General features: G+C 36.1%; 2 protein-coding genes across 2 annotated transcripts; both read right to left on the bottom strand.

Annotated features, from left to right (window-relative positions):
• Positions 1-2005: 2005 nt before the first annotated feature.
• On the bottom strand, positions 2006-8550 carry LOC105059792 (small ribosomal subunit protein eS12). Its single transcript, XM_010943238.4, has 5 exons — positions 8427-8550; positions 8304-8332; positions 3704-3989; positions 2358-2423; positions 2006-2235 (listed from the first exon to the last, which is right to left on the bottom strand). The coding sequence occupies exons 2-5, from the start codon at positions 8309-8311 to the stop codon at positions 2176-2178; spliced, it is 420 nt and encodes a 139-aa protein (XP_010941540.1). The 5' UTR covers positions 8312-8332; positions 8427-8550; the 3' UTR covers positions 2006-2175.
• Positions 8551-13895: 5345 nt separating this feature from the next.
• LOC109506771 (uncharacterized) lies at positions 13896-24891 on the bottom strand. Its single transcript, XM_029260373.2, has 6 exons — positions 24135-24891; positions 23826-24038; positions 23621-23686; positions 23419-23528; positions 18544-18630; positions 13896-15109 (listed from the first exon to the last, which is right to left on the bottom strand). Exons 1-2 carry the CDS (start codon positions 24484-24486, stop codon positions 23986-23988), a joined length of 405 nt encoding a protein of 134 aa, XP_029116206.2. The 5' UTR covers positions 24487-24891; the 3' UTR covers positions 13896-15109; positions 18544-18630; positions 23419-23528; positions 23621-23686; positions 23826-23985.
• Between the last annotated feature and the right edge of the window lie 952 nt (positions 24892-25843).

Genomic DNA, 25843 nt, shown 5'->3' with positions numbered 1-25843 from the left:
TATATCCTTAACTTATAGAAAATTTCTGATGCAGTTAAATTTTGAGAATGTGGTTTATAGTATCATGAAGTTTGATAGATTATTTAGAGATACTAATGCCATAGGAGAGGGGGTTTGGGTACCAGCTTTACCAATACGGGAGGATATTGAGGGCATATTAGGAGAAGATGAGAGGTTAGATGGAAAAAGTGCTGATATGTTTGAGGGCTTATATGAATCGGATAAAAATTTTGATTTGATTGTACACAGAATTGGTGACCTTCCCATTGATATGGATAATATTAACCCATTCCCTACATCTTATCCCACCTAGAAAAAAGCAATTAGTCTTAGAAGTCAGAATAATAAATGTAAGAAAGTAGGGGGTACCATGTAATTATCTCAGGACTTTAGTCATCTTGTTGATATGGTGGACAGAAAGAATACAATATCATTCAGGATAACTGATAAGCCTGGATGTAGCATCGATGAGGTGATGAAAATGGAGCGAGCAATACTTGAGATGGGAGCACAACCTAACTGCTTCTACTTGCTATTGAGGTGCTCCTTAAGAGTGAATACAAGGAGATATTTGTGGCCCTTCAGAATATCTATTTTCAAATTAAATGGCTCAAGCGAATGTCAAACCAACGAAAATAGTTCTTGATGCATTATTTTGGTGATGCATTTTTTGTAGTTTTAATTAGAAGTATTTATGTTGGAATTATGATAGATTATATATATTCCCATTATGTCTTAGACAATGTGTTATGAATTTTATAAATATTATGGATATTATGTATTGGTGTTTTATATGTTATTTGCATGCCAGTAAGGAAAGATTAGTAATTTTATCATTACCTTTTCTTCTATGTTTTTTGGTGTGAGAGTTGATAGAGAAATAATTCCCTTTAGCCGCAACAACACCATACATGAGTTAAGTTTGATGTAAAATTTCTCCCGCTGTTTTTAACATTGTTATTATTGTTTAGTATGAGTATTCTGATGCTTGGCATTATTGGTCGGGACATTTAACCTTGTGTAAACTTAAATTCGTACCTTCCTCCAGGGTATTTTCCCCAATGAGCACAAATGTAACCACCTCTATCGTACTACCGTATCTTCACAATGTGAATGTAACTTCGCAAAATTACTCTCATCTCATTTCGTACGTGGATTTCAGTTTGACATGAAAAGCTTTTCCGTTGATGCAGGTGAGAAAGTTTACGGATTTGAGACTCCCATAAATCTCAGGAAGTTCGCTTCTATATGAAAGAGCCTTTCTTGATCTTGTAAGGAAAATAAACCGACCTTTGATTTAAAGTACGATAACGGAAAGGATTGATAAAGCGCCCGAGAGATGAACCCCCACTTCGACATGGACATCCAATACGTATGATAGATTGCTACTAAAAGTTTGCATGCGAAAAGAAGTCGTTCCGGCCATGCAAGGGTCCAGGAAAATAAAACTAGATAATTATAAAATTAAAGTACTGCTTTGCATCACCCAAATCTAAATGAACTCTCTATGATATAACCAGAGTCTAGCATATGTGATGCAAGGATGATGCAGATAACAGTAATATTATAACCTGATAGCTAACATTTTTATTTTTCATAAGATTAAACAAAGCCGCTCATCAATTTGCAATTTTTCAGGACCCAAGTGAACTTCCACGGATGCCATTTATCAAGAAAGACGACAAGATTTCTTTAATTCTTGAGACAAACTGCAAGGTTTGACTAGAATTCCATGGGTTTAGTGAGATACAGTAGGCCTACAAAATGAGTCACGAGATTGATCATCAACACCAAGCCACAATTCTTTTGGATCAGAAACAAATGCTTTCAACCAATGGCGTTCGCTACATGTGGGGTGATTGATGATTTTAATCAACAGCAGTTTATGCCGAGAGAAACTCAAAATACAACAAAAAAATGTTTCCCCATTAAAGGCCTATTTAATTTGACCTACTTCAGCATAATTTAAGAACAAGAATGTGAAGAGACCCTTCAAAAATGAAGATTTTGCGGGCAAAAATGAAACCCTTCTAAGAAAAATCGATAAACAGCGTCCAGATAGAAGTCTTCAAACTAACAATTTCAAAATTCCACATAAAGCCTTAATGGTGAAAGTTTTTCAGCAAACTCTAATGAGCTATTACGATAGACCCGTTATTAATCAGTTCTCATAGTTCAGTGGGATTTCACATATTCCTGAACTATATGTAGACCCTCTGATTCTTCACCATAATCCTGCAAAATTAAACATTAGTAGTTAATAAATTTTATGCCAGCTATTTTCTCAAAAAAGAATAGGCCCACTAAACAAGAAGATTGATTGAAGGACCAATAATTGATACAAGTCAATATCTCACCTTGACAACGACACACGAACAACCTACGACTTTTCTTGCCTTTCCCTCTGAGTCGATCTTGCATAGCTGTAGATCCATGCACCAAGCGTAAAATAATGAATTAGGATTAGGAAAAATAGGATGCGATTAATCGCATGGCAATGTGCTTTACAAATGAATATTTTATGAGCAGAATGAAAAGATCAAATACATTTTGCAGGCACATACTCTCTATATCTATACTCAATGGGAGAGCCTTCTATGAATAAACTCATCTTTTGTAGCTGGACTTTTCTTCTATTGGAAGGTCATATAATGGGATCCCGATAAAAAAATAGAAACGAAGGAACAAAAAATTCTCCACTTATGTGTGCAGGCATATCTACCATTCTAGGGAGAGAGATATAAAGAAGCCGAATGAAGGAATGCGAGAGAAAGACAAGGTTGAGGGAAGTGGGGAAAGATGAGAAGAAACACCGATTTAATAGTTCTCCACAATCCTAAATGGTTTTCTATTTCCTTTATGTTTTGAATAAATCTCAATTTCTTTCTTTATCTTAAATTATAGAACATACTGGAGTCCAAGAAGGCAAGAAACATTTGAGGGGTTTCTCTCTCTCCAGATTTTTTTTCCTCCTTAATTCTCATCTGACTATTTCTTTAAAAGACCATGACAATCCATCTTCCTTTTTATGATTTTTTTCTTTATCTTGTCCAATCATTCATTCAATTAATGATTAAAATGCATATCATACCCATACTTTGAAGTCAGCCATGTGCATTTCATGGGCCAAAATTCTAATCAAGTGATACCTGAACATGCAGGAAAAATAAAAGCTCACCTAAGCATTTCCACAGGTTCTCCTCCAGGTCCAAAACAGATATATTCTAATACAAAAACTTAAAATACAGAAATCTAGAAAATCAAAGTTCAGCACATACACCTACTTCATACAAAATGGCCAACCAAACAATAAAAAGCTTTACACACTTCAACTAATGGTTGCAGTTGATTCAAAAGCCTCGAAAACATTAATAGAACAAAGGTCAAGTGTGAAGTAAAGTGAAAGAACATGAAAGCGGACTTTGTCTTGGGATGGTAGTTTTAACTAGTACCTTGCAACTCAAATTTGATCAACCAGCTGCAATATAACGACATAATTGATATTCATAGGAAAAGTGGAAGAACATGATCCTGGTTTGGTAGTTTTAAACTAGTGCCTTGAACTCCAAATTTCATCAAACAACTGTAATGTAATGATATAATTGACGATCTTAGAAAACATTTTTCCTCATTTCAGAATAATCTGCAACAACCCTTGAAAGCCAAGAAAAAACATAGACTTTGTTAACAAGTAGTTACTTACCCCAGCCCACTCGCCAAGAGTTTTTGCACTTGGTACTGTTACTAAATGCACATTGTGGTCAGCACAAAGTGCTTTGACCAACTTGACATAGTCAGGCTGGTTGCAGTCCTCAGCCAGAATACAAAGTTGCGCCGCATGCTTTTCAATTGCCTTGGCAGCTTCATGGAGCCCACGAACAAGCCCATCATGGGCGAGTGATTTCTTCATCACAAGTTGAAGAGCTGTCATCAGGTCCATGGGCTCTCCAAGAGCTGGAGCAGCAGTTTCGACGGCAATACCATCTTCACTATCATGACAGAGTATAACAACAGGTCAGATGGGTTCTAACTGTACAAAAAATTCAACAATATATTTTCTTAATAACAGGAGAACCCTTGGATCATTATGTAAAATCTTTTGACACATCTCATTCTCAGTTGTTCTGCTGAGAGAATTTTTAATATAGAGTAAATTCATACAGTTTACATGCCATAAGTTGGATAATTATCATGCTCTTATGAGAAGGTTAACATTAGCAGATACATATAAAATAATGCAACATGTTGGAAAATGTAGTGACATAATTTGCTTTTAACTTATCTCATAGGTGATTATAAAATCTTTGAACCTATAACTACAATGCCAGATAATAAACATCATTTAATAAAGCATGCCTGGGTCAGTCATGTATTTAAAGTAGACAAATCATAAAAAAGATGCATCCTTAATTACATTAAAGTTAATCTATTTATTCGATCCTTGCCTAGTTAACTACCTTGTGCAATCAGATTTCTAATGTCAATATCTGGAATAGGATGGTAAGGATGATGGAACATATTAACTGGAGGATGAACATAAATCTGATGCTCATTTCTTAAATAATGATCCTCATGAAAATGGGATATGATGAGTGAAGAGTGGGCACTTTAAAGCACCTATATGAGAAATGAAAATTAGATTCTTTGAGTCATGTTGTTAAACTAAATTACAATTTTGGGAAAATATGTTGCAGTTCTTATCCTTGCCCATGATCTAATGGATCCTATATCTTGTATAACTTTATTACAGACAAACAAGTTAATTAGATACCATGGCTCATAAGCAGCTCACTTTAGGCTGCGTTTGGATGCCAGATAGCTAACTAAAGTGAGCAGCCCTTTTTGTTAAGATAGTGAAAATGTCGTTTGGTCCAAAAAGGCATGGGTTAGGTGGTTAAGGGTCATTGTTCGGGCTATAGGGGCAAAAAAGGCAGCAGCAAAAATAATTTAAAAGAGATGGGAGAAGGGCATAACATGTAACTATAATTAAGCAATGGAGGAGAGTTGGGTAGTTAAAGTTATTTCACCTCCCCACCCAACACCCCCTGCGCACCCCCATCCCCCCTCCCCCCTTAAAAAAAAAAAAAAAAAAAAAGGTTTAACTGGGTTAGCTGGCTAACGTGGTGTTGACTGGCTAAAGATTAACACCCTGAAAGTGGATGATCTAGCATCCAAACACAGAGTTAGATTTCTTCCCTGGTCTAAAGATCATCAGACACTTCAAATACGATGATGTGGGTCTTACTCAAGACATTTAAAACCATGTAATTTGGGTACTCAAAAGTAAAATAAATCATCAATAGCAAAAAGTTCAAGAAAATTGCAACAAAAACAGAATTCTAAATGAAAATTTGCTCCAGAGTGCCCAAAATATTATGCAGAACAAGAAAAAGAGTTCAATGAAAGTTTCCCAAGAACCTTTCCAAGTTATAAGGCATAAAACTTCTAATGATGTAACATTCATTGGTTATGCATCTTCTACTAGAGCCATCAAAGATCAGACAAGGATTTTCATTTCAACTCTTGAAGAACCTTCAGAAATAAGTACCTACCATCCACAGACCTCAAGATGTGATATAGATAGTAGACCACATTAGGATGATTAGAATGTCAGAGATTATCAAGAAAAAGAGTTACATGAAAGTTTCCCAGGAACCTTTTCTAGTTATAAGACATAAAACTTCTAATATGCATCTTCTACACCAGCCATCAAAGATCAGCCAAGGATTTTCATTTTAACTCCTGAAGAACCTTCAGATATAAGTACCTACCATCTACAGACCTCAGGATGTGATATGGATGGTAGACCACATTAGGATCATTAGAATGTCAGAGATTATCAAATAAATCAAAGAGAAACCATAGATGGAACTTCAGCTGATGTAATATTTATTGATGATACATTTGTACCAGAAACTATCAAAATTTGCCCAAGGATCCCCATTTTAGTTACTGAAGGAATAAGTATGTCCTAGCTAAAGACTTCTAGATGCGATTTGAATGGTGCACAACATTATGATAACTAGAAACTAGAATGAAAGAGATCATCCAATAAGTAAAGAATTATAATAAGAAATAAGCAAAATGGTAAGGATAGATGAGGAAATTTCTAAAAGAAAGTAATAACTAATTACAATATATGTGATCTATATATGAAGCATGAACCATGCCCTTGTAACAGAAATTTCCATCAGGAATCAAGGTCGTAAAGAACTGCTCAATTGTTTTTATAGGAATGTTAAGTAGCAATGACAATGTTACCAACATTGCTTGGGACATCAAAGTAATCATGCTTCCAAATCCCTTCACTACCAAACAATACATTAAATTTGAATCATTTCTTAAAATTTGTTAACTGCAGCTGAAATATGTACCACTGTTCTAATATGTGGTGTATAAGCCCACCTAACCCTGATCACACCAGATACCCTATATGGAGCCAACACATGCGGTCGGTCAACATATGGGCCAAAGAGACAGTTTGCTTAGTACTTTGCCGGGACATGTAGGATTTGCATTGTCTAGCTGCATATGCAGCCTACTTAACATTGTACAACCACATACATAAACCCTTTTAGCATTATAAAACCACTATGCAGGGGCATGCAATTACGGCAATTCAAACTAAAGGATGCATTGGATATGGATCTCAAGCTGGCCAAGTATGTGTATATTAACAATGTCAATATGTTAATTTTTCTATAATTATGCTACTAAAAAACAAGTAGTGAGTAGCAAGCACTAGTTACTAGATACCACTACTAACAAAACTATGATAATAAGAAAGTTACTATTATTATAGATAATATATTTTATTTATTTTAAATATTTAAAATTCTAACAGCATATGTGCCTACATGTACAGCCTACATGGTGCCTATGCACTGTGCACTATTTGGTCCCTTGACTGCCGACATAATGTGCCCTCAATTTAAAATACTGAAATGTACAATCATTCCTGATCCAATCAATCATGTTGACTATAATTTATCAGGAAAATCATTTATTTTTTATATTAAAAAAAAAAGACAAAATCATGCATTCATTCGTAAAACCTTATCTAATATCAATTCATCTATATTGGAGCAAAGATAGATTCTTCTTTGAACTATTCTATCTCTCTATATATATTAAAAAAGAAATTCACTACTTCCATGCATTTACATTCAATAAAAAACATGGTTTGTTGTACCATCTTGTACCAACACAACCATACCCTACCGAATCACGTACCGATACTATAATAGGATTTTATCAGTATGGGATCCAATATCGAGATAGCAAAACTTGATAAAAAAAATAATTAGTGGATTCATAAGTTTGTAAGGTCTCAAATGAAATTTAAAACAGCATAACAACAGATGCTTCATACTAACTGATGTTTTTTAATACCAGTTCTAGACTGTTAAGTATTTAAGTGTTTAGATAGTTGAGAACAACAATCAATTATTTGTCAGATCATTCATGAAATAATAATGACAGTAATCCACAAATAGAATCCTCAAATTCTCCTAAAGAAAACCTCAAATAGAAAATATATGCAAACTGGTAGAATATATCAACTAAAGATGATTGCCATCCCTCATTTCATTTTGGCAAGCAGGCTACCGTCAATCCTAGTTACCCCAACTCAGTCAACGAGCAACTAAATGATAATTACCAGTAAACCTATTTCTTCACCAAGAAAATAAAAGTCATATTTTTGTCTGTTAATTTCTGCATTCATTACCCAATTAGATAATTAATCCTAGTCAATGAGAGAAGTTTTCCCAGGATCTGTTTCAATACCTTTTCCCAAACCCATTCCTTCCTCTGATAAGTCTTATTACATAGTTGGGACTTCGAATCATCATATCAGTGATCAAGCTAACAAACTTCAATGCAACATTAAAGCCAGACACACCATCTTAAATAGACAAAAGAATAAATCATAGTTAATTAGATTCGAGCTATCATGAGTTCCCACCTTCAACCAACTTAACGGCAATAAATTCACCAAAGTTGGTTTTACACGTTCTCTAAGTGAAATTGCGACTCCTATACCTAATATATGAGATTTAAATCCAATAATAATATCTACATAAGCCATAAAAGGCACAATCAGCTAATAAAACAAGCGTAATGACCGCAACTTTCCCATCTCTAAATACAAAAAATATTAAAAAGAAAGCTTTTGGATCAGAAGCAAAACAGAATTGCCTAAAGATCAGTGATATGAAGGAATTAAACAACAAAGAACACATTTTTTCCAGAAAAGATAATCGATCGAAGGAAGAGCAAAAAGAGCAGATCAGATTACGTACGCAGCCATCTTCTTGCACTCGAATGAGATCTGAGATGAGAAAAAAAACAAAGAATTATAAGTAAATAATTGGAGAAGAAGAGAGAAAAAGGGAATGAAAGGCTGGGACGGAGCAGCGGCTCACCTATCTCTTTCTCTCGGGACTCTAGAGCTAGGGTTTCCGATGGAGAGGGAGGGGGGCCAACGGGGAAGTCATTAAATAGCTGGGCCGGGGACCTGGTTCGGGTTCGGACCCAACATAAATTTTGAGGGCTGTCAGCCGCTCATGTTGAAATCCACCATTTTTTGAGGATTAGAAGTAATTTATTATTATTATTATTATTTTACATGCATATTTTTTTAAATATTAAAAATTATTTTTAAAAATTTAATATTTATATATTTTTTCATAAAACACTTATATTTTACATGTTTTTTTTTGTATATATACCAATGTCATCTAATAATGCTAAAAAATTAGTATTTTAAAATTAAAATGATTAAAATACTCTTAATAGATAAATATATAAAAAAATATTTATAAAGATATACATATAAATAATAATTTTGTAAGGCATTCATGCAATTTAACATATTTAGATGAGTATACATATTAAATTTTTTTTATCTATTTCAACTGGTTTAACACTTAGATTTATTTAGTGTTTGTTCATCAATATTTTCTATAAAAAATATTTCTCAAAAATAATTGATTTAATGATTAGGTAACAAAAAAACTTTGTTATTAGGAAGAGAAAAAGTTCAAGTAATCGAGTAAGTTCCCAGCGAGATCCATTAACCTATTACCTGCTTCTGAAATAAAAAGATAATTTCATAATTTAATTAATATTTTATTTAAATAAATATAATTTTGGCTAATGGCATAAGCTGAATTGCTATGCCAAAGTTATTCATGCAAAAATAATATTTTATGAAGGTATTCATGCAAATGTTAATATTAAAAAGGTATTTACACAAATCTAATATTTATAGGGATATTATATTAAAAATCCTAAGGATTTTGATTTGTATATACCCTCCTAAATATATGAAATTAAATGAATATCTATAAAATTACTATTTGCATGTATAGCTTAAGGGCACAAACGAATTGAGCCGCTCATGAGTACTTGAACTTGACTAGAGTTCAAGCTTGACTCAACTCAATACGATTATTATTGAATTTGAGTAGCTCGGATAGTTTTTTGAGTCGAGCTTGAGTAACAAGATCTTGACTCGAAAGCTCATGAGCCTATTCGAATTATATATATATATATATTTAATAATATTATTTTTATTTATAATATATATATATTATTAGTAGACTAAGGCTCGATTTCGAGCATGAATTCGAGCTCGAGTATGGTCGGTTGATATTCAAATCGAGTCGAATCAATTTTGAGTTTAGTATATTTTTCATTGAGCCGAACTCGAGCTTAGAATATTAAGGCTCAGTCGATCTTGACTTGAGTTTCGAACCTGAGTATTTTGAGTTGAGTCGAGCTCGAGCTTCTAGCTACTCAATTTGATTCGGTTCAATTGCACCCCTAGTACTATGGTCTTATAAATATTTCTTATTGCACATGTACCTATTAAGAGTTTTTTAGTCATTTCGATTTTAAACCACTAATTTCATAAGAGCATTAGATGCATAGTACATGTATAAAAAAGAAAAATAAAAGGATATATGCATAAAATAAGTATTTTATGAAGGTATATATATAAATATCAATTTTTGGAAAGATATTTATGTAAATTCTAATATTTAGGAGGCTATGTACAAAAAAAAAAATTTTTGGATAAATTACAATGACACATTTTTAAATTTTTATGATTTACATTCACAATCCAAAAATTCTAATTTTCTTAATGGATCCCAAAACTTAAATTTTTGTTGTAATGTAGCCTAGTCATCCAACAAAGGTTTAACATCATTAACAATATTTGTCAAATTACTAATTTACCATCTCATTTTAAAATCAGAAAAAATTGTCCAAAAATTATTAGGATATCTCTTCAAAAGATCATGATTTTCACGCAATCCCAAAACTTTCAAAAAATTATATTTAATCTCTCTCCTTACTGCTACATTTACTGCTGCTTATGGAGTAAAATCTTTCATATTAGCCATCCTCTCTCACTTCCCGATACTTTATTTTAGTATCAATGAATCTTCTGTAACTATATTCAAAAGATCTACAAAAGTTTTTGCTTAGAAATAAATGATTTTTTTTTAGATTAAAGGAGTACGAAAGAGAGCAGTCACCCCTCATTTATTCGAAACCAAGAGAATTAAGAGATATCTACAGTTGTTTCAAAGATTGAATAATTACAAACAATAGAGATAAAAAAAAAAAATTGAGTAAAAATGAAATGCAAAGAGCTAATATAAAGAGGTACTTCTAGCCCATGAAAATCCTCCATCCAAAGAGGAAACATCTAAAGAGATTGGGAGCTTCCCCTCTTTATTAGATCACTGCTAGATCTTTAACATTGAAAAGCTTTTATCTCATACTTTGTTTCGATTGGGGGTACACGGGGTTCATAAGGGGAGGGGAGAGGAGGGTAAAAGATGAACCCCTATTTGGTAAAATTTTTTAAGAGATAAAGGAGGGTAAAGAAAGGTTCTATTAAACCCTTTCTATCCCTTACTCACTTAATTTTCTCTACCCCCGATTTGGGATATAAAGGAGGAGAAGGTTCAAGCTCAAATTTTATTTTCCTAATTTGCCCTCAATAAAACTTCAAAATTACAATGAGGTTATTTTATAATCTCTTTTTCCAATCACACAAACCAACTCTTTGCTTTTCGCACAACCATCAAGATGAAATATATATATTAATGAGAAAGAACATATTTATCAAAATACATATTAAAGTTCCTCTATCCCTTCTTAACCCCTTTATCCAAACAAGAGTAAGATATGTACCATTTTTTATCTTTCTCCTCCCTTTTCAAACAAGAGTTTATTAATTTCCTTACCCTCTTCTCCCCTCCCCTCCATTATGCTCCCCCTAAAAGCCCCCGTGTACCCCCAATCTAAACAGAGTATCAGTAGCAATACCTAGCTCTTCTCCTCTACAACCTCATTACTTGTTGAATTTCCATCAGCTCCTCTTCTCTTGATCCCCTTACCATTTTTAATCCTAATAGAGCTAGTCTTGAGAGACACTTAGGAGATTTGCCTTCCCAAAATCATACTAACAAGAGCATATGGATAATATGATATGATGATAATGCTGTAGTTATCATTAGTCAAGAAGAAAATCCAAAAGGAACTCGAGTTTTTGGTGCGATCGCTCGAAAATTTAGACTTTTTAATTTCACTAAAATAGTCTTATTAGCTCTTGAGGTATTATAAATACTAAATTTTTAGTACTAGTAGTAGAGACTATGATATAGTAGGGTATCTGAATATAAATCAATTAGTAGATTGTGTCTCATGCATACACTAAAAAAAAATATTTAAACTAAAAAAAAAGGAAGGGTTCGAATAGCATCTACTAATATCACCGAAAATATTGTGAAAATACTTCTACAAGAAGGTTTTATTGAAAATGTTAGGAAACATAGGGAAAGTTTCAAATTTTTCTCTTCCTTGCGTCTAAACTACTACTACTTTCTCCTTCCTCGTTTCTTACACCATCTCTAAAACTGCCATTACCATCAACATTACACCACCAACGGCACCATCTTTATTTCCAAGTTCTTGAATTTCTCAAGCCTTACTAGGATCACTCTCATCTAAGAAGCAAATTCCACCACTTCCGTTGGTTTCTAATATCCAAGCACAATTATAGAAACGGGAAGGGGCTGATGCGAGCTTTGGCTGGAGCTTTAGAAGTTTTGGGTCAAGTCTATAATTAAAACCCTGGAAATCAGTAGGTTCCTCTCTCTTCTACCTCCACTCCCTGCTCCTTTCTTCTCCCTTCACTTTTCTCTTTTTGCTCTTTCCTCCTCTCTCTCTCTTAAGCGGACTGGAACCAGATTTCTTCAAGGACTTGTTTACTAACAAAGGAAGTGGAATGAAAGGGGTCACATAACCGCCATGTCATCTCTTTCTGTTGTCGCCAAAATATATCACAATATTGTAAATTGTAATCCAGCCAACAAAGACATATTTCGTATCTTTTCCGTTAATTTATATCACGTGATTATCATGTGTTCACAAATCCCGATGAAGATGGACGGCTAGGCCACATTGCAATAAAAATCGCGAAAACTTGAAGGGGTTGTGTATTAGCATGAGAGTACATGACAGCTGTCATCACAGTTGCATGATTTGATGTAAGGCTGCTCGATTCATATATGTGAGGGCTTTGTAACGTGTCATTTTAACTCACATAAGATTTCCGCGGGTCTGGTTTGGGTTGTGTTTGGATCGGCAAGGACTAGATCTTAGGGTTCCAAATGGACCAGCCTGCATGCCACGTAGTATTCAGATGAAGTTGTCAAGCTGGATAGACTTTTTTTTAATCTTTTTTAACTTTATTCTCTGGAACATTTCTGCAAAAAAGAGCTTCTCTGAGCCAAATCCAAGTCTAGTTTTGAAAATAAAGAGCATAAGAATGATGAGATCCACTACAATTTGGAACATCTCTTCTACACTAGAACACAAAACCCACAGTGGTGTGACAACTGAAGCAATCCCAAGTCACATGCATGTCCCTGTGCTTGTCTTCTGTCTCTTCGCACCCACATCTCCCTGAGCTTGTCTTCTGAATCTGTCCTAGACTACACGCCTATCGCACAAGTAGGAAAGCTGAGCATCTAAAATAAGACCATGAGAAAAGAGGCATTGACAACTGTGATTTGCCAGGATGTAGTTTGAGAAGAAACCAACGTCTGATGGGAGGATGCTTGATCAACAATTCATGTGAAATATCCAAACCGCATTCTCGAACACCATCTTTTTCATTTTACGTCAGTACAGATAAATTATTTTTTTTATTTTGGTTCCAGCTCCATGGAGCTCCGATCCGCAAGTAATATCAGTTACTACTAATCAGCAAATGAAAAAGATTAAGCATGGGACCATGCTCTATTTACTTGATTGAAAACCTGATTCTAGCATAGCGTGGAAAAGATGCTGCCTGACAGAGCTGCGTGATTTCCCACTAACAACTACCTATATTCATGGTCATGACCATATGCCATGACCATTCAGCCTTTTCCTAAATATTTGACTTCAGCTGCATGGCATCAGAATATTCCAATGACTTCAAGAATTATATATTACAAACAATGCATCATTCAGGACTAGTTTGAATGGCTGTCTCTCCATGGAACCCGACACTGCAAGTAATGTTACTATCAAGCAGCAAATTAAAAAAGATAAGCGCCAGATCATAGCCGATTTAATTGATAATAGTATACAGATCTGATTCTAGTATGGGGTGGAAAACATGATGTTCAGCCAAGGTGGGTGACTTGACTTCACAGTAATAGCTACCTATATTCATAGTTATCGGATCAATAAAAAAAATTTCGAGAATTATATATTATAAACAATGAAAGATGACATTCAGAATTAGCTTGAACGGCACTCTTGAAAGCATGAAATGAAAGCAGAATCTGCTCACCATGCTTCAGATGATCGAAGCTGACAGCCGCTGGTGGTAAGTTGGCAAGGTCTCTACACATTAAAAGTACTCTGAGCTCGAACACAAATTCATATACAATCATGCTGTACAAAGTCATAGAAATCATTTCAGTTGTCAATGTGCCTACTCTATTATGATTGATTATTATACACATCCATTAATCTCCCTTTAACGCATCCCATTACTCTTGGACATCCAACACCCATTAATTCCAACCCCCCAACAGGAGGCTCCACAACCAGAGAACAAAGCATCACAGGAGAGTGCCTTAATTCAGGTCCTGTACCACTCATCAGATTGCGAAAATCACCCTTCAGCAAAAATGTTAGTAATATCAGTGATTTTGATGCTCAGTTATAGGTGTTTCTTACTGGTCCAAGGCTGCTTCCCCCTCAGACCCATGCTGCTACCTCTTTCCTTCACCATGCCTTGACCGTCTTGGTGCTGCCTCATCCTCACTCTCACTATCATTCTGAAAACTGTTTGCAGCAACAAATTTGTCCTCAGTTTGAGTCCTTGCACCATGATGATACCCCATCTCATCATCTACTCCATTGCTAGGTCCTGTCAGTTCCTGACCCTTGCTGCCCTGGTCCGATCCTGGCTCAAGCCTGTCACTCCAATCACTTGCTGGTCTCCTTTGATCCCTCTTTGGAGCCCTAGTGTTGGGTGGAGGTGGAGGTGGAGGTGGATGGAGGAAAGGCGGCACTCCCATCGGACGAGTGCATCGACCCACACCTCCCATCACCGAACCACCCATGAATGGTGCCCGACCTGGGCCCATCATCATCCCAAGACCACCCATCGGAAAAATGGCACCAGGCTGGGGTGGCCTACCAGGGAAAACCAACCCAGACATGGGGCCTGTTCGCCCGCGTATGGTCCAAGAACCCGGGGAGGAACGCCAAAAATATCTGGCGCCGCAAAGCCATCACCATAACCAAATCCATCATCACCCATCATGACAGGAGGGAAACCCCGGACTCCAAGCATTGGCCTCCCTCCCCGCACCAGTGGCATGTGTGGCTGCCACATCATTCCTCTTCCTCTACCCCTTCCTTGGGCACTCTGGCCACCGCTCTCCTCCTCTTCCTCGCTTTCTTCATCCTCCTCTTCTTCATGGTCCTCAAACAGGACAATATCTGGATTATCAGCTGCTTCATCCGCACCAACCCCCTTTGCTCTTTCCTCATCACGTTTAGATTCTGCAGCAATCAGCATTGCCTGCATCATAACCCACCCTTTCAGTACACAACACACGCATAAATATTTAGAATCAAACAGAACAAGAGACGGTGAATAGCATTCAAGTATGATGATGGAACTAAATCAAACCGGTAAATGAAGTTGGAAAAGTATGTATAACAGACAATTTTCAAAATTGTCCAAATCATTGGCAAAATAAATTAAAGAGCGATCAATACATCTTTGCCTAACCAACCTTCAGCATTCATAAATATTAAAAGAAAAACTGATTGAATTTTATTTGAGGATTTCTTTTAGCATATTATTTATATGAGAAAAAAGGACAAATGGTAATGTGTTAAGTCACAGGATTTATGACAATGATGGTCAGTAACCTGTAGGTCAATTTAAACAATCCCAAGGAAGTGCGAAACCAATTGAGTACTTAGGGGAGCCACGGCAAATAATGCAATACATAGAGCAATGATAGATGAGCAACCAATAAATCTCTGAATCAAACCTTGTTGGCATGAGTTTTACAATCCCACATGTTGTCAAGCCGAAAATTGTGGAAGAAGACTTTTTAGTAGATGAGGAAAGCATACATGATTTCATCACAAAATGAGGATAGCATACATGATGAGATCGGTTAAAGTTAAGCTGAAGAGTATGAATCAAGTCACACAACGGTATATAAGGGCTCTTTTCTCATGAATAGGTTTCTTGAAGAAACTTAAATAGAATTTATGAAAAGCCAAAAGTATTTATTGTCGTCAGAATTGTATGGAAAACCAAAGAAATTGTTTTCTGATCAAAATGTACCAAAATGGGTAAACAAGGAAAGCTTACCATATTCTATTTTGAGATGGTAATGGTACAACTACTTCATGATCAAAAACTAAAAGAACGATGAAATTTTGATAAAATAGTCTAAAGCGCTTTTGGACCTTAAATATCATTAGCATGGTAAGCATCAAAATAAGTATATGAATTGTACCCAGATTTTATATACTCCACAACTTGTGGTACCACCATCCTTTCTACACGTACAAATTTAAATGATTAAGAGGAATGAAGAAATAACTGGAAGCATTTAAAAGTTAACAACCACTCTCCTGTGTGTGGAAAATCAAGCCTACGGGACTTATCTTCTACCTAGGATGCTGAACCACTAAAGAACCTCTCCAGGAATTTGGTCCCTCACATGCTTCCTTAGCTCTTCTTTGTTTAAGAGATTCTCTTCCCCACACCCACATCCCAAACTACTCCTGCTTCAGGTAACTAATAATGCCAATTCATAAGTTGAAACAATAAAAGAACGCAAGAACAATGGCCTAGTCAAAGGGGAAATATTTATAAATTCATGTGGGGAGGCAAACAGCATAAAGGCCAAGAATTTATCTGTTATACATATTAAAAATAAAAAACTATGCCCATCTATATACAACACATATGTCAGGAATTTCTGATAAAATCTCAAGCAAACTTGCAACTATGCAAACTGCGTATACACATTGTTATCATATCGTAAGTGCTGTAGACATCCTGGCTGGTTATGTGCTTATAAAATTAGTCATAAGACAGAGAATTTGTACTGTATAATTCCTTAAATTCTCCTTTGCCGCAACGTAGAATAGTCTTCACCCTACCATGTTCAATATGTTGATAGGCCTTCAAATCCTGTGACAAAAAGTAATTACCACAATAACAACAACAATCAAAGGCCGTTGACTCAGAATTGGATCCTATACCAATGATATAAGTCGGTACGCTCTCGTATCGGACTCAAACCACAAAAATAAAGGAGGAACTAGAGAGGAAAAAGAGAGAGAAAGAGAAGGATGGAGAGGGAGGAAAGAAAAGAGAGACCGACAAAGACACCGTTGGTCACCACCGAAGGACTGCAAAGGCTCCTGGACCTCCACGAGATGCAAGAAGAGAGACAAAGAGAGATAGAGATAGAGAGAGAGGGAAAGAGAGGAGAGGAGATAGAGAAAGACGGTGGGGAGACCGTCGGAGGGCTGCCAGATGGCCCAAAATTACCCCATAGCCATCGTGGTTCGAAACAGAGGTACACCCTTGTTTCGTCGTATTTTTTAAAAAATACAACACACAGCAAAGCTGGCAATGGATTTGCCCCTTTCTTTTCCATTGCCGGCTTCACTATATGTCATATTTTTTAAAGAATATGACGAAATAGAGATGAACACCTATTTTGAACCCGCAGCAGCCATAGGGCTATTTTGAGCCATCCGACGATCGCGACAGCCACTCAACAGCTTTTTACTCCCTCCTCTCCTCTCCCTTCTCCTCTTTGTCTCTCTCATCTTGCACCTCGTGGAGGATCGGGAGCCCCGAAGGCCTCAACGAGCCACCATGGTTTTTCTCTTTCCTTCCCTCCCCCCTCTCTCTTCCTCTTTTTCCTTCTCCTTCACTCCATCTTCATCGGCATTCCAAATCGAATGTCTGAACCATACCGATCAGCTATCAGTACAGTTCAGCACACCCCGAACCATCCAGTTCAGGATGGTTCGGCGAACCCTATTGACAATAACAAACAATGAAGGAACCCCACACATTTCCTGAATAAATACGAGGATAAAAAAGAGAAAATAAGGATTTTAAAATGGATGAGAAGGATATAATCATACTATTATTGGTAACCATACTATGCTAAACATCCATATGGCCAGACACACAGCAGTGTGAGCCACCACAAACTGCAAAAAGATGCACCTCACAACGTTGATAACCTTTTTAGACAGTATGTATCAGACAGAAAGTTTGATATAGACAGACACTGTAATCCTTGGTATGAGCTAAATATGGAAACAACATAGCATTAATTGCCAAAAAACCCTAGAAGTTTATAAAAGAAAGAAAAATGTTTTGTGTACCCCAGCACATCCCCTGGCGTACACCCCAACCAGAGTTTTACTAGTTCCTGGGGTCACCCTATTTATCCTCATGTATGGCGCACAGAACCTGGTTTGGCACACATTCCTCAAATAACCTGGCAAGAAATGTGCTAGAAGAAATTGAAGACTGGACAAGAATGGTTGAAATAAAAATAGAAATGTTAAAGGCAGCAAAAGATACGGTAAAGAAACATTATTAGTGTTTTGGAGGAAATGACAAATGGCATTAATAGTGAAATAATTGAAAGTTACATGTCATTACTCACCAAAAAGGCGAATTAATGTACAAGCCAAAGTCATAAACAAAAATTAAGAATCTTCTTTTCATATTAATGTGTAAGTCAGGTATTTAGCCATTATATATCTTCGACTCAAACCCTAAGTTTATCAAATTTCTACAAATTCTTTATCCTGGGATATGGAGGATTCGACAAAAATGTGCAGCCATAGTTCATCAATGACAAAGTAAATCTGATGTCCAATGTAGGTTCATTCATAATTAGTGGTTACACAGAATACAGGTTATAAAAGTTAGGTAAATGTGAAACAGCATACCATGAGTTCACTATCTGGCTCAAGATAAAGCAAAGAAGCCAACTGTTCACCAATAAAAGGCTCCAACTCTTGGCAGTCTCGACTTATCTGCAATCATCTCAAAAAAATTGATAAAAACTAAAAATTTTAGTCACAATGAGATTGAATTTTCAAGCTTGCAAGAGAACAAACTAAAATCAAAGATAGCCAGTGCCTTCATAGCAAGATCTTACCAGCCCCAGTAACTTCAAAAGCCTCTGGGGACATGCAGAAAATAATCCTCTACTTCCTACTGAAATTACATCTATTATTAGTAAAAATGGAAGGTGTGACCTCAACAGCACCATTACCATTTTGTCAGCTATCAACATTTGAACCCCATTCATCTCAGTTAACAGAACCATATTGTCAGCAATCAAAATTATAACACTCACCCAGCTCTCTTAAATGTAACAATGTATCTTTCTTAATTAGCCTTCTATAAATAAAACTCACTCCATCCAAATGGCGAATCTCCTCAAGCATGCCAGACCCAGAATCATTTTAAAAGTAATGATCTGAACACCCATATAACACAAATAGCGAGTCCTGGGCTGGAATAAACTACCAGCATTACATGATCTATGCTTGGTTCTGTACTATGGGTCAGATATGCTAATATTTGACCTTGAAGTTTGACAATTAAATGCAGGAATTTTATATGGAAAATGCTAATTTCTTCTCTTCTCCTCCATCCAAATTCCAAATTCCTTTAAGCATGAAAGACCCAGAGTTCTTTCAAAACCAATAGCATCATGTGCCCTACAACAAAACAGCAAGTCCTGGACTGGAATAAACTACCAGCATTATATAATCTATGCTTGGTTCTATACTTCTACGAGTCAGGAAATTATAATTGTTAGGCCCTGAAAATTTGACAACAAAATGAACTTTATATGGAAGTTAAAAAAGTTCAAAAATATTAATGCATATGAATCATTTTGTGGAGCTTAAGCATGGTTACAGATATTTTCCTCATTTTCTCGCTAGATCTTTGTCGCATCCAGACAGAATATTCATTAAGAATGTTTATAACCAAGATCCTTAGAAATGGATATTCTAAATCTTGAACCACTCCTCAAATGACTCAACCAATTTAAATGGCATGCAAAATAACATCTACTGCTCATTTAAATTTCATGAATGGCCCTCTAGTCTGTGATACTGATTTACGGGTTAAACAATGTAGTCTAGCTTTTTGTAATATGGGTATCATTTAATTATAAATTCATTTATTAATAACAACAACAAAAAATATATAAAGAAGATATTAAACAAATAGTTTGTGTTTTTATACTTGATACTACTAACTTTGAGGGGATTGCGTAATCCAAAACTGGCCCATCTGTAAGCATATATGAGTAAACTTAAAAATGCTAAAAGGAGAAACAATGTCTTTTGCCCCCACAAGGACCCAACATCAATCACCACGGTCACATTAAGTAACTTGTTTCGCTTATTTATTATAAGAAGGCCTTGCTCCTGCACTACAGCTTGATTAATGAAAGCACACATTCGTTCCGCATTATTATCCTAATCTCCTATTAGTACTTCAATCTTTTTTCTCTGTCACTATATTCAATAACTAAAGCTAAACCTGGAGGTTTCTTTATAACAATAGGCAACCAAATACGTTGAGCAACAACTACCAAAGAGGAAGACATTTCCTAGCTTTAGCAAGCCCAAGGGGTAAAGAAAATTATGAAATAAGAACTTTTTGTGATGTCATTCTATTGTGCAAAAAGAAAAAGGTAGAAAGGGAATATGTTGATGGTGTGAGCAAGGTCAAGGTCTTCAAAATTGACAAATCAGTTTAGAAGGCTGTTAAGTATGGTAGTACACTAATTTTAAAGGTCATAAATGGTCCTGGGAGCATCTGTAGTTGATGTGTAAGCAGATCTCTGGTCACAACAAAAAGCTTCGAGAACAGTAAGGTGTAGAAAAGTGGATAAGGGGATAATATATGCAGAAAACTGTTGAGACATAGTCCCCCATCATATAGGTTAGCGACTAGTTGGTATTGTATACTCATAGGCCCATCTACCTCCCAGCTTAAACTTTTGAGTTGGACTTTAACATCGTAATGTCTTTCCTACTAATGCTTCCATGCTCGCACTCGCTAATCCGCATGCTGCCCCTCTTTGAGCTCCATCCCTTTGACTCTACATGCGAGAGGGGATGTTGAGAAATAGTTATGCATTGGATAGGTTAGGGACTAGTTGATCTTATATACTCATGGACCCATCCGCCTACCAGCATAAGCTCTCGAGTTGGACTATGAGACCATTCCCCAACAAAACAGAGGATGGTACAAGAGAAATGAAGGGGTTAAGGAGAAATAGTGGGAGAGAGAGAGAGAGAGGAAAATGAGTCAGGAGAGAGAGGGGCGATGGCAGAGGGAAACAAGAGGGAGAAACAACAGCATTTTCTTGCTCAACAATTGAAACAATTGAACTCACAAAAAATTACAGAAGTCTGTACTTTTCTCACCTACTATAAATAGAGCCCGGCTTTCCCACATATAGAGACCAGCCTAAGGACCAAATAAACAAATAAAATTTTTATCCAGTTTTTTTTTTTTTTTTTTTTGGTACTGACTTTTTTTTTCTAAAAAAAACTTACAGAGAACAAAGAAAAAATAGAATCATAAACACAACAAAGTATAAGAAATTTTTTTTTTAAAAAAAGTTTGAATTTGGGTGGATAGAATCAAGGTTTTACATCCCAGTGTAGGGGGGGCATCCTCATCATCTCTTCCCATTGTTGTGAGAAAATAAGACTAGGATAGGATTGAGAGTCCAAACCCAGCGGAGAGAAAAAGAAAGAGAAAAAGAAGAAATGAAGGAAAGATGAAGAAAAAGAAAAAAATGAAATGCATGACAACGAAGAAAAAATGCAAGAAGGAAGGAAAGGAGAATAAAAGGAAAAGGAAGGAAAGAATAAAGGAAAGAGAAAGAAGAAGAAAAAAGAAAAAAAGAAAGAAAGGGACAAGGGGAAAAAAGAAAAAGAAAAAAAAGGAAGATAGAAGAAAAAGAAAGAAATAAAGGAAAGAAAGAAAAAAAATGTAGAACGGGAGAGAAACGGATGAAATCTACCAAATTGGATGATCAGGACCGCAATCAGGACAATGGGGCATCCCATTTCATATTTCATGAAGAAATCGGGATACCTTTGTTTCACGAAATTTAAACCTTTGGACAAAAGCAATACGGTCAAAGAACACCATCACGTTGGCAAGATCCAAAGCGCTTCCTTTGACTCAAATAATAGCACTTACTAGGCAGGATTAATGAACAAGAATACAAAAAGCTATGCCAGTTTGATGGAATATGACATATGGGACATGCTCTTTTGCATGTTTTAACATCATTTTGGTTTCTAAACAATTTTGAAAAGCATAATATCAAAATCCACAAAGTATTAGACACTATTATGCTGCATATATTTTAAGATTTCATAATACCCAATCACTAACATCACCAACAAAGCAATACGCTACTTTGAGGTTGTGCTGTCCAAAGAAAACTTTATTTAAATATTTTTCATACTTATTTCATATTTTAAACATCAGTAATTTCAGAAAACAGTGACAATGAAGATACAATTAAAACAGACAGCTGCCATTTCTTAGAGACCTCAATATTCATTTGGATGTTTAAAGACCTGTTGTTGGTTTTCGTTTCAGTTGGAGCAAATAAGTTTTTTGGTCTCAACCTTTTCAGCGATTTTGGCTCTAGTTACCTAACTTTGACAAAAAATTACAAAGAACTCCAAAAAATGTCATCAAAAATTAAGATAAAAAATTAAAACAACTTCACAACCTCTGCTACATAGTAGCAACCAGAAAAAACATCATTTCTTAAAACTAAAATACTTCAAAGTACCATGGTTCAGGTGTAATTTGTCATTTTATTGCATAAAAGCAATCTAACAAATCAATAGAAATTTCTAGGAGTTTGAGCTCTAAGATATCCGATTTTACAATGATAGAAATTTGCATCTCTTCGTATATCTGGACTTTAATGCTGCAACACTTCCAAGTCTTCTCAAAGCTTGTGATATCTAAGTTTAATCCAGAAAACATGCCTCCTAAAATGTAAATAAAAGAGAATGAGATTAGAACGAATAGGGCTTAAAACGGGTTGGGTCGACCTATGACCCGACCAGGTCTTGAACCAATGAGACCTAAACAATCCATATTCAAAGACCCATGGGTTGGGTTGGGTCAGGTTCAGATCAAGACCGAGTTTTGAATGTTTCAATCCGAGCAGCCACGACCTGGTCCATATGTCATCTTGGATCTAATTTGGGTCAATGAAAAATGCACTTGATCCAATCTGAACCTGATCAGACCCAATCCAAAAATCTGCATCATATAAAACTCCTTTATGCTAAAAGTATCTTTTCTAATTCATTGAATTTAAGCTGACCCCTCTTTTTTTTAATCTCAACAACTACATCCGTCCATCCATATTCACTTATATTTAAACATTGGTATTTCGTTGTTTGTTTTGATAGAACTTTATTTATAATGCCCTCTCACACGCACCCGCCTGCACGTTTGTGCGCCCATGTTGGGCACACAAAGACACACACACACATAAATATATATATATATATATATATATATATATATATATATATATATATATATATATATATATGCGCGCGCATGCATGCATGCATACATGTGTGTGTATGTGTGTGCATGTATGTATGCATGCACACACATACACACACACAAAGGCAACCAATTAGTGGGAGGACACCAGTGACCTAGATTATTAAATAGCTATATTTGATGTTTCAGCAAACACGATATGCAGGAGGTTAGAGCTCCAGGTCCTGGAGTTCAACCTGTCATGTATGGGTGGCTGACAAAGTTTGTAACAACGCAGAGCAGGTGGCACCGAAGGTACGGAGTGCTTGTGGCTGATGATGCCTCTTAACCTGGCGGTGCGCAATCTCTTAGATGCCACGAGGTTGTTTAATGATTAGTGAGGCTCATGAACATAAATTATGATTTGAATTGAACAAAAGTTGAGAGGTAGATTATTACTACAGCTGATCCAGTGCTGCTGCGGAAGAGGAAGCTATTGCCATCTTCCGCAGTTAGACAATCAGCCTGCCAATGAAACAAAGTATGGGGTTAAACACTGGCTCTATGGAACATATGAAAGTAACTAGAAGCTCATGTCCATTATAAAAGCATGAATACATTGTTACCCACGGCAATTAGATGCCAATATGAGAGTTAAAATTACCTACAAGATCTAAAGGATTAAATTCAATACATGGTTCACCTTCCCTCCATCAGTGAGAGGCACCCGTGTCAAATCTGGCAAAAGAACATATATTTAAATGGAACTTAAAGCATATTATTAAATTTCTCTTTCAACTACCAAAATGAATATCGATACAAAATTACTCAATGCCAAGCTTTGCCCTGCTACCAAAAAGCCTCATAGCCCAATAGGCTGCATATAAAGCTATTGTATTAATCTCATGAACCACACAAATGATCATGACTAATTTGACAAGGAACAACAAATATTAGCATCTGCTTCATTTACCAAGCGACGAGAGTGACATGTGCTCCTCTATAGAGCAGTCAACATGACAGGAGGATCGGCAGGAAGCGGGGATCCAGATGAGTCCAAGAGATGGTTGTTCCATTGGAGATGGCGAGGATCGGCGAGTGCTGCGATACTCCACAGCATCCTGGAGGATGATATTGCCCTGCTTGTCAACACAGTGGAACAAACCCAAGAAGAAGCGGCCATCATTGACCCCTATAAGCATCCGACGAAAAAGCAGCTTCCTTAGCTGTGCTACAAGTGGTGAGCTATTGCCACTGGAGCCCTCTGAAACTAATGGTGAGTCAGAGTGGGGATCTTGTGTATTTTGAGTCGATGCTGTCTCCATGTGCAAGAATTGTTGGCTTTCTTAAAATGTTCTTCCTTCTATAAAAGCAGGCAACAGTCCAAATTACTGAAAGCCCTAATTTTGTTTGTTTTGATAAAAATACCTTCTCTATTCAATAACATTATTGAGCTACCACCATATCTGTCACTACGGAAAGGGATCACAAAGGAACACCTATCTTATCTGGACCCTTTGATTTAACCTACAGTATTGCGCTTGACGTGAACACAGGGACCAGTATGGCACTAGAACATGGCTCCGTGCCAAGAAATTGTGAAATTTTAGAAGGATCCGATGCTTAGACATACACCTGCACCAAGCACACAAATCCTAGTGCATGTAACACAGGCAATTATGTGACTATTTGAGAAAAGCATGCTTATGCTTTAGATCTGGAACCTGATAATTTCTGCTAGTCATTCACAGAATGAAACGAAGATACTCAAATATGCAGCAACAGAATTTCATTCCAATTTTCATCTGACTGACTGATTCATGTGGCTTATCTGACGGACAGTAGGATATTACCAAGCAAGTCGGGGCCCTGATCACTGGTGCCAAAAAAACTAGTCTATATGGCAACTAAACTCATTTATATTTTTTTAATTAAATATAGGAGGTTATAATTTTGGAAAATCAAACATGATTGAATTGGATTTTTGTAGGAATTTCTTCAATTGACCTATCTAGTCCGTATTCTTCCAGAATCCTGTCCTAGTCTTAGCCTAAATTCTATTCGTGGGATGGTTAATCTACAGCATGGATCTCTTTATTTTCCTCCCACAGGATTTGGGTTGAGGGAGCTTTGGCTTGATATGGGCCGCTTCCAAAAAAACCACCTATTCAATGACCCCAACAAGAAATCCAGATTTGCCAAACAAGTTCTCAATGATATTGCCTTGAGCTTCACAATCTTCACGCTTAACTTCGACCTAAATTGGGAGAAAGTGAAGTCTATATTACGAATAGGAGTTTAAAATGTAGAAATAATTTTTATAGAACTTTATATATATATATATATTAACCCAGGCAAGTGGTCCTTCACTCCCTTAAGGGTTTCTAATCCTAATTTTCGGGAGTACCTATCCGTCTAGATTCATATCAGTTTAAAGTTTTTCCGTGGCGTGCGCGACATGAATACATCAATATAGCCCACAAAATGTTACTGATACACATAGACAATGAGGAGTATACCTAATCTTTGCTGTGAATGTCGTACTTAAGCCCAGAAATACAAGTTTATTTCAAATTTTCAACATAGTGTTTCCAATACACAGCTACTGAAGTAGAAATCGATAGAATGCATAGGATCATTCCAAATGGGTGGTGGTAACATCATTCCAAGATATCTCGATCG

This window comes from Elaeis guineensis, chromosome 10 (assembly GCF_000442705.2).
Source record: "Elaeis guineensis isolate ETL-2024a chromosome 10, EG11, whole genome shotgun sequence".
Lineage (NCBI taxonomy): Eukaryota > Viridiplantae > Streptophyta > Magnoliopsida > Arecales > Arecaceae > Elaeis > Elaeis guineensis.
Note: the sequence above shows the minus strand (reverse complement) of the source record. Positions and strands in the feature narration are given on the sequence as shown.

Coding starts and splice junctions, on each gene's coding strand:
- LOC105059792 (XM_010943238.4), bottom strand. Junction 2,424..3,703: donor CTCTTGGCGAGTGGGCTGGG/GTAAGTAACTAC, acceptor ATGGATCTACAG/CTATGCAAGATCGACTCAGA. Junction 2,236..2,357: donor GTTCGTGTGTCGTTGTCAAG/GTGAGATATTGA, acceptor TTAATTTTGCAG/GATTATGGTGAAGAATCAGA.
- LOC109506771 (XM_029260373.2), bottom strand. CDS start 24,486: ATGGAGACAGCATCGACTCAAAATACACAAGATCCCCACTCTGACTCA. Junction 24,039..24,134: donor CATGTCACTCTCGTCGCTTG/GTAAATGAAGCA, acceptor CTTTATATGCAG/CCTATTGGGCTATGAGGCTT.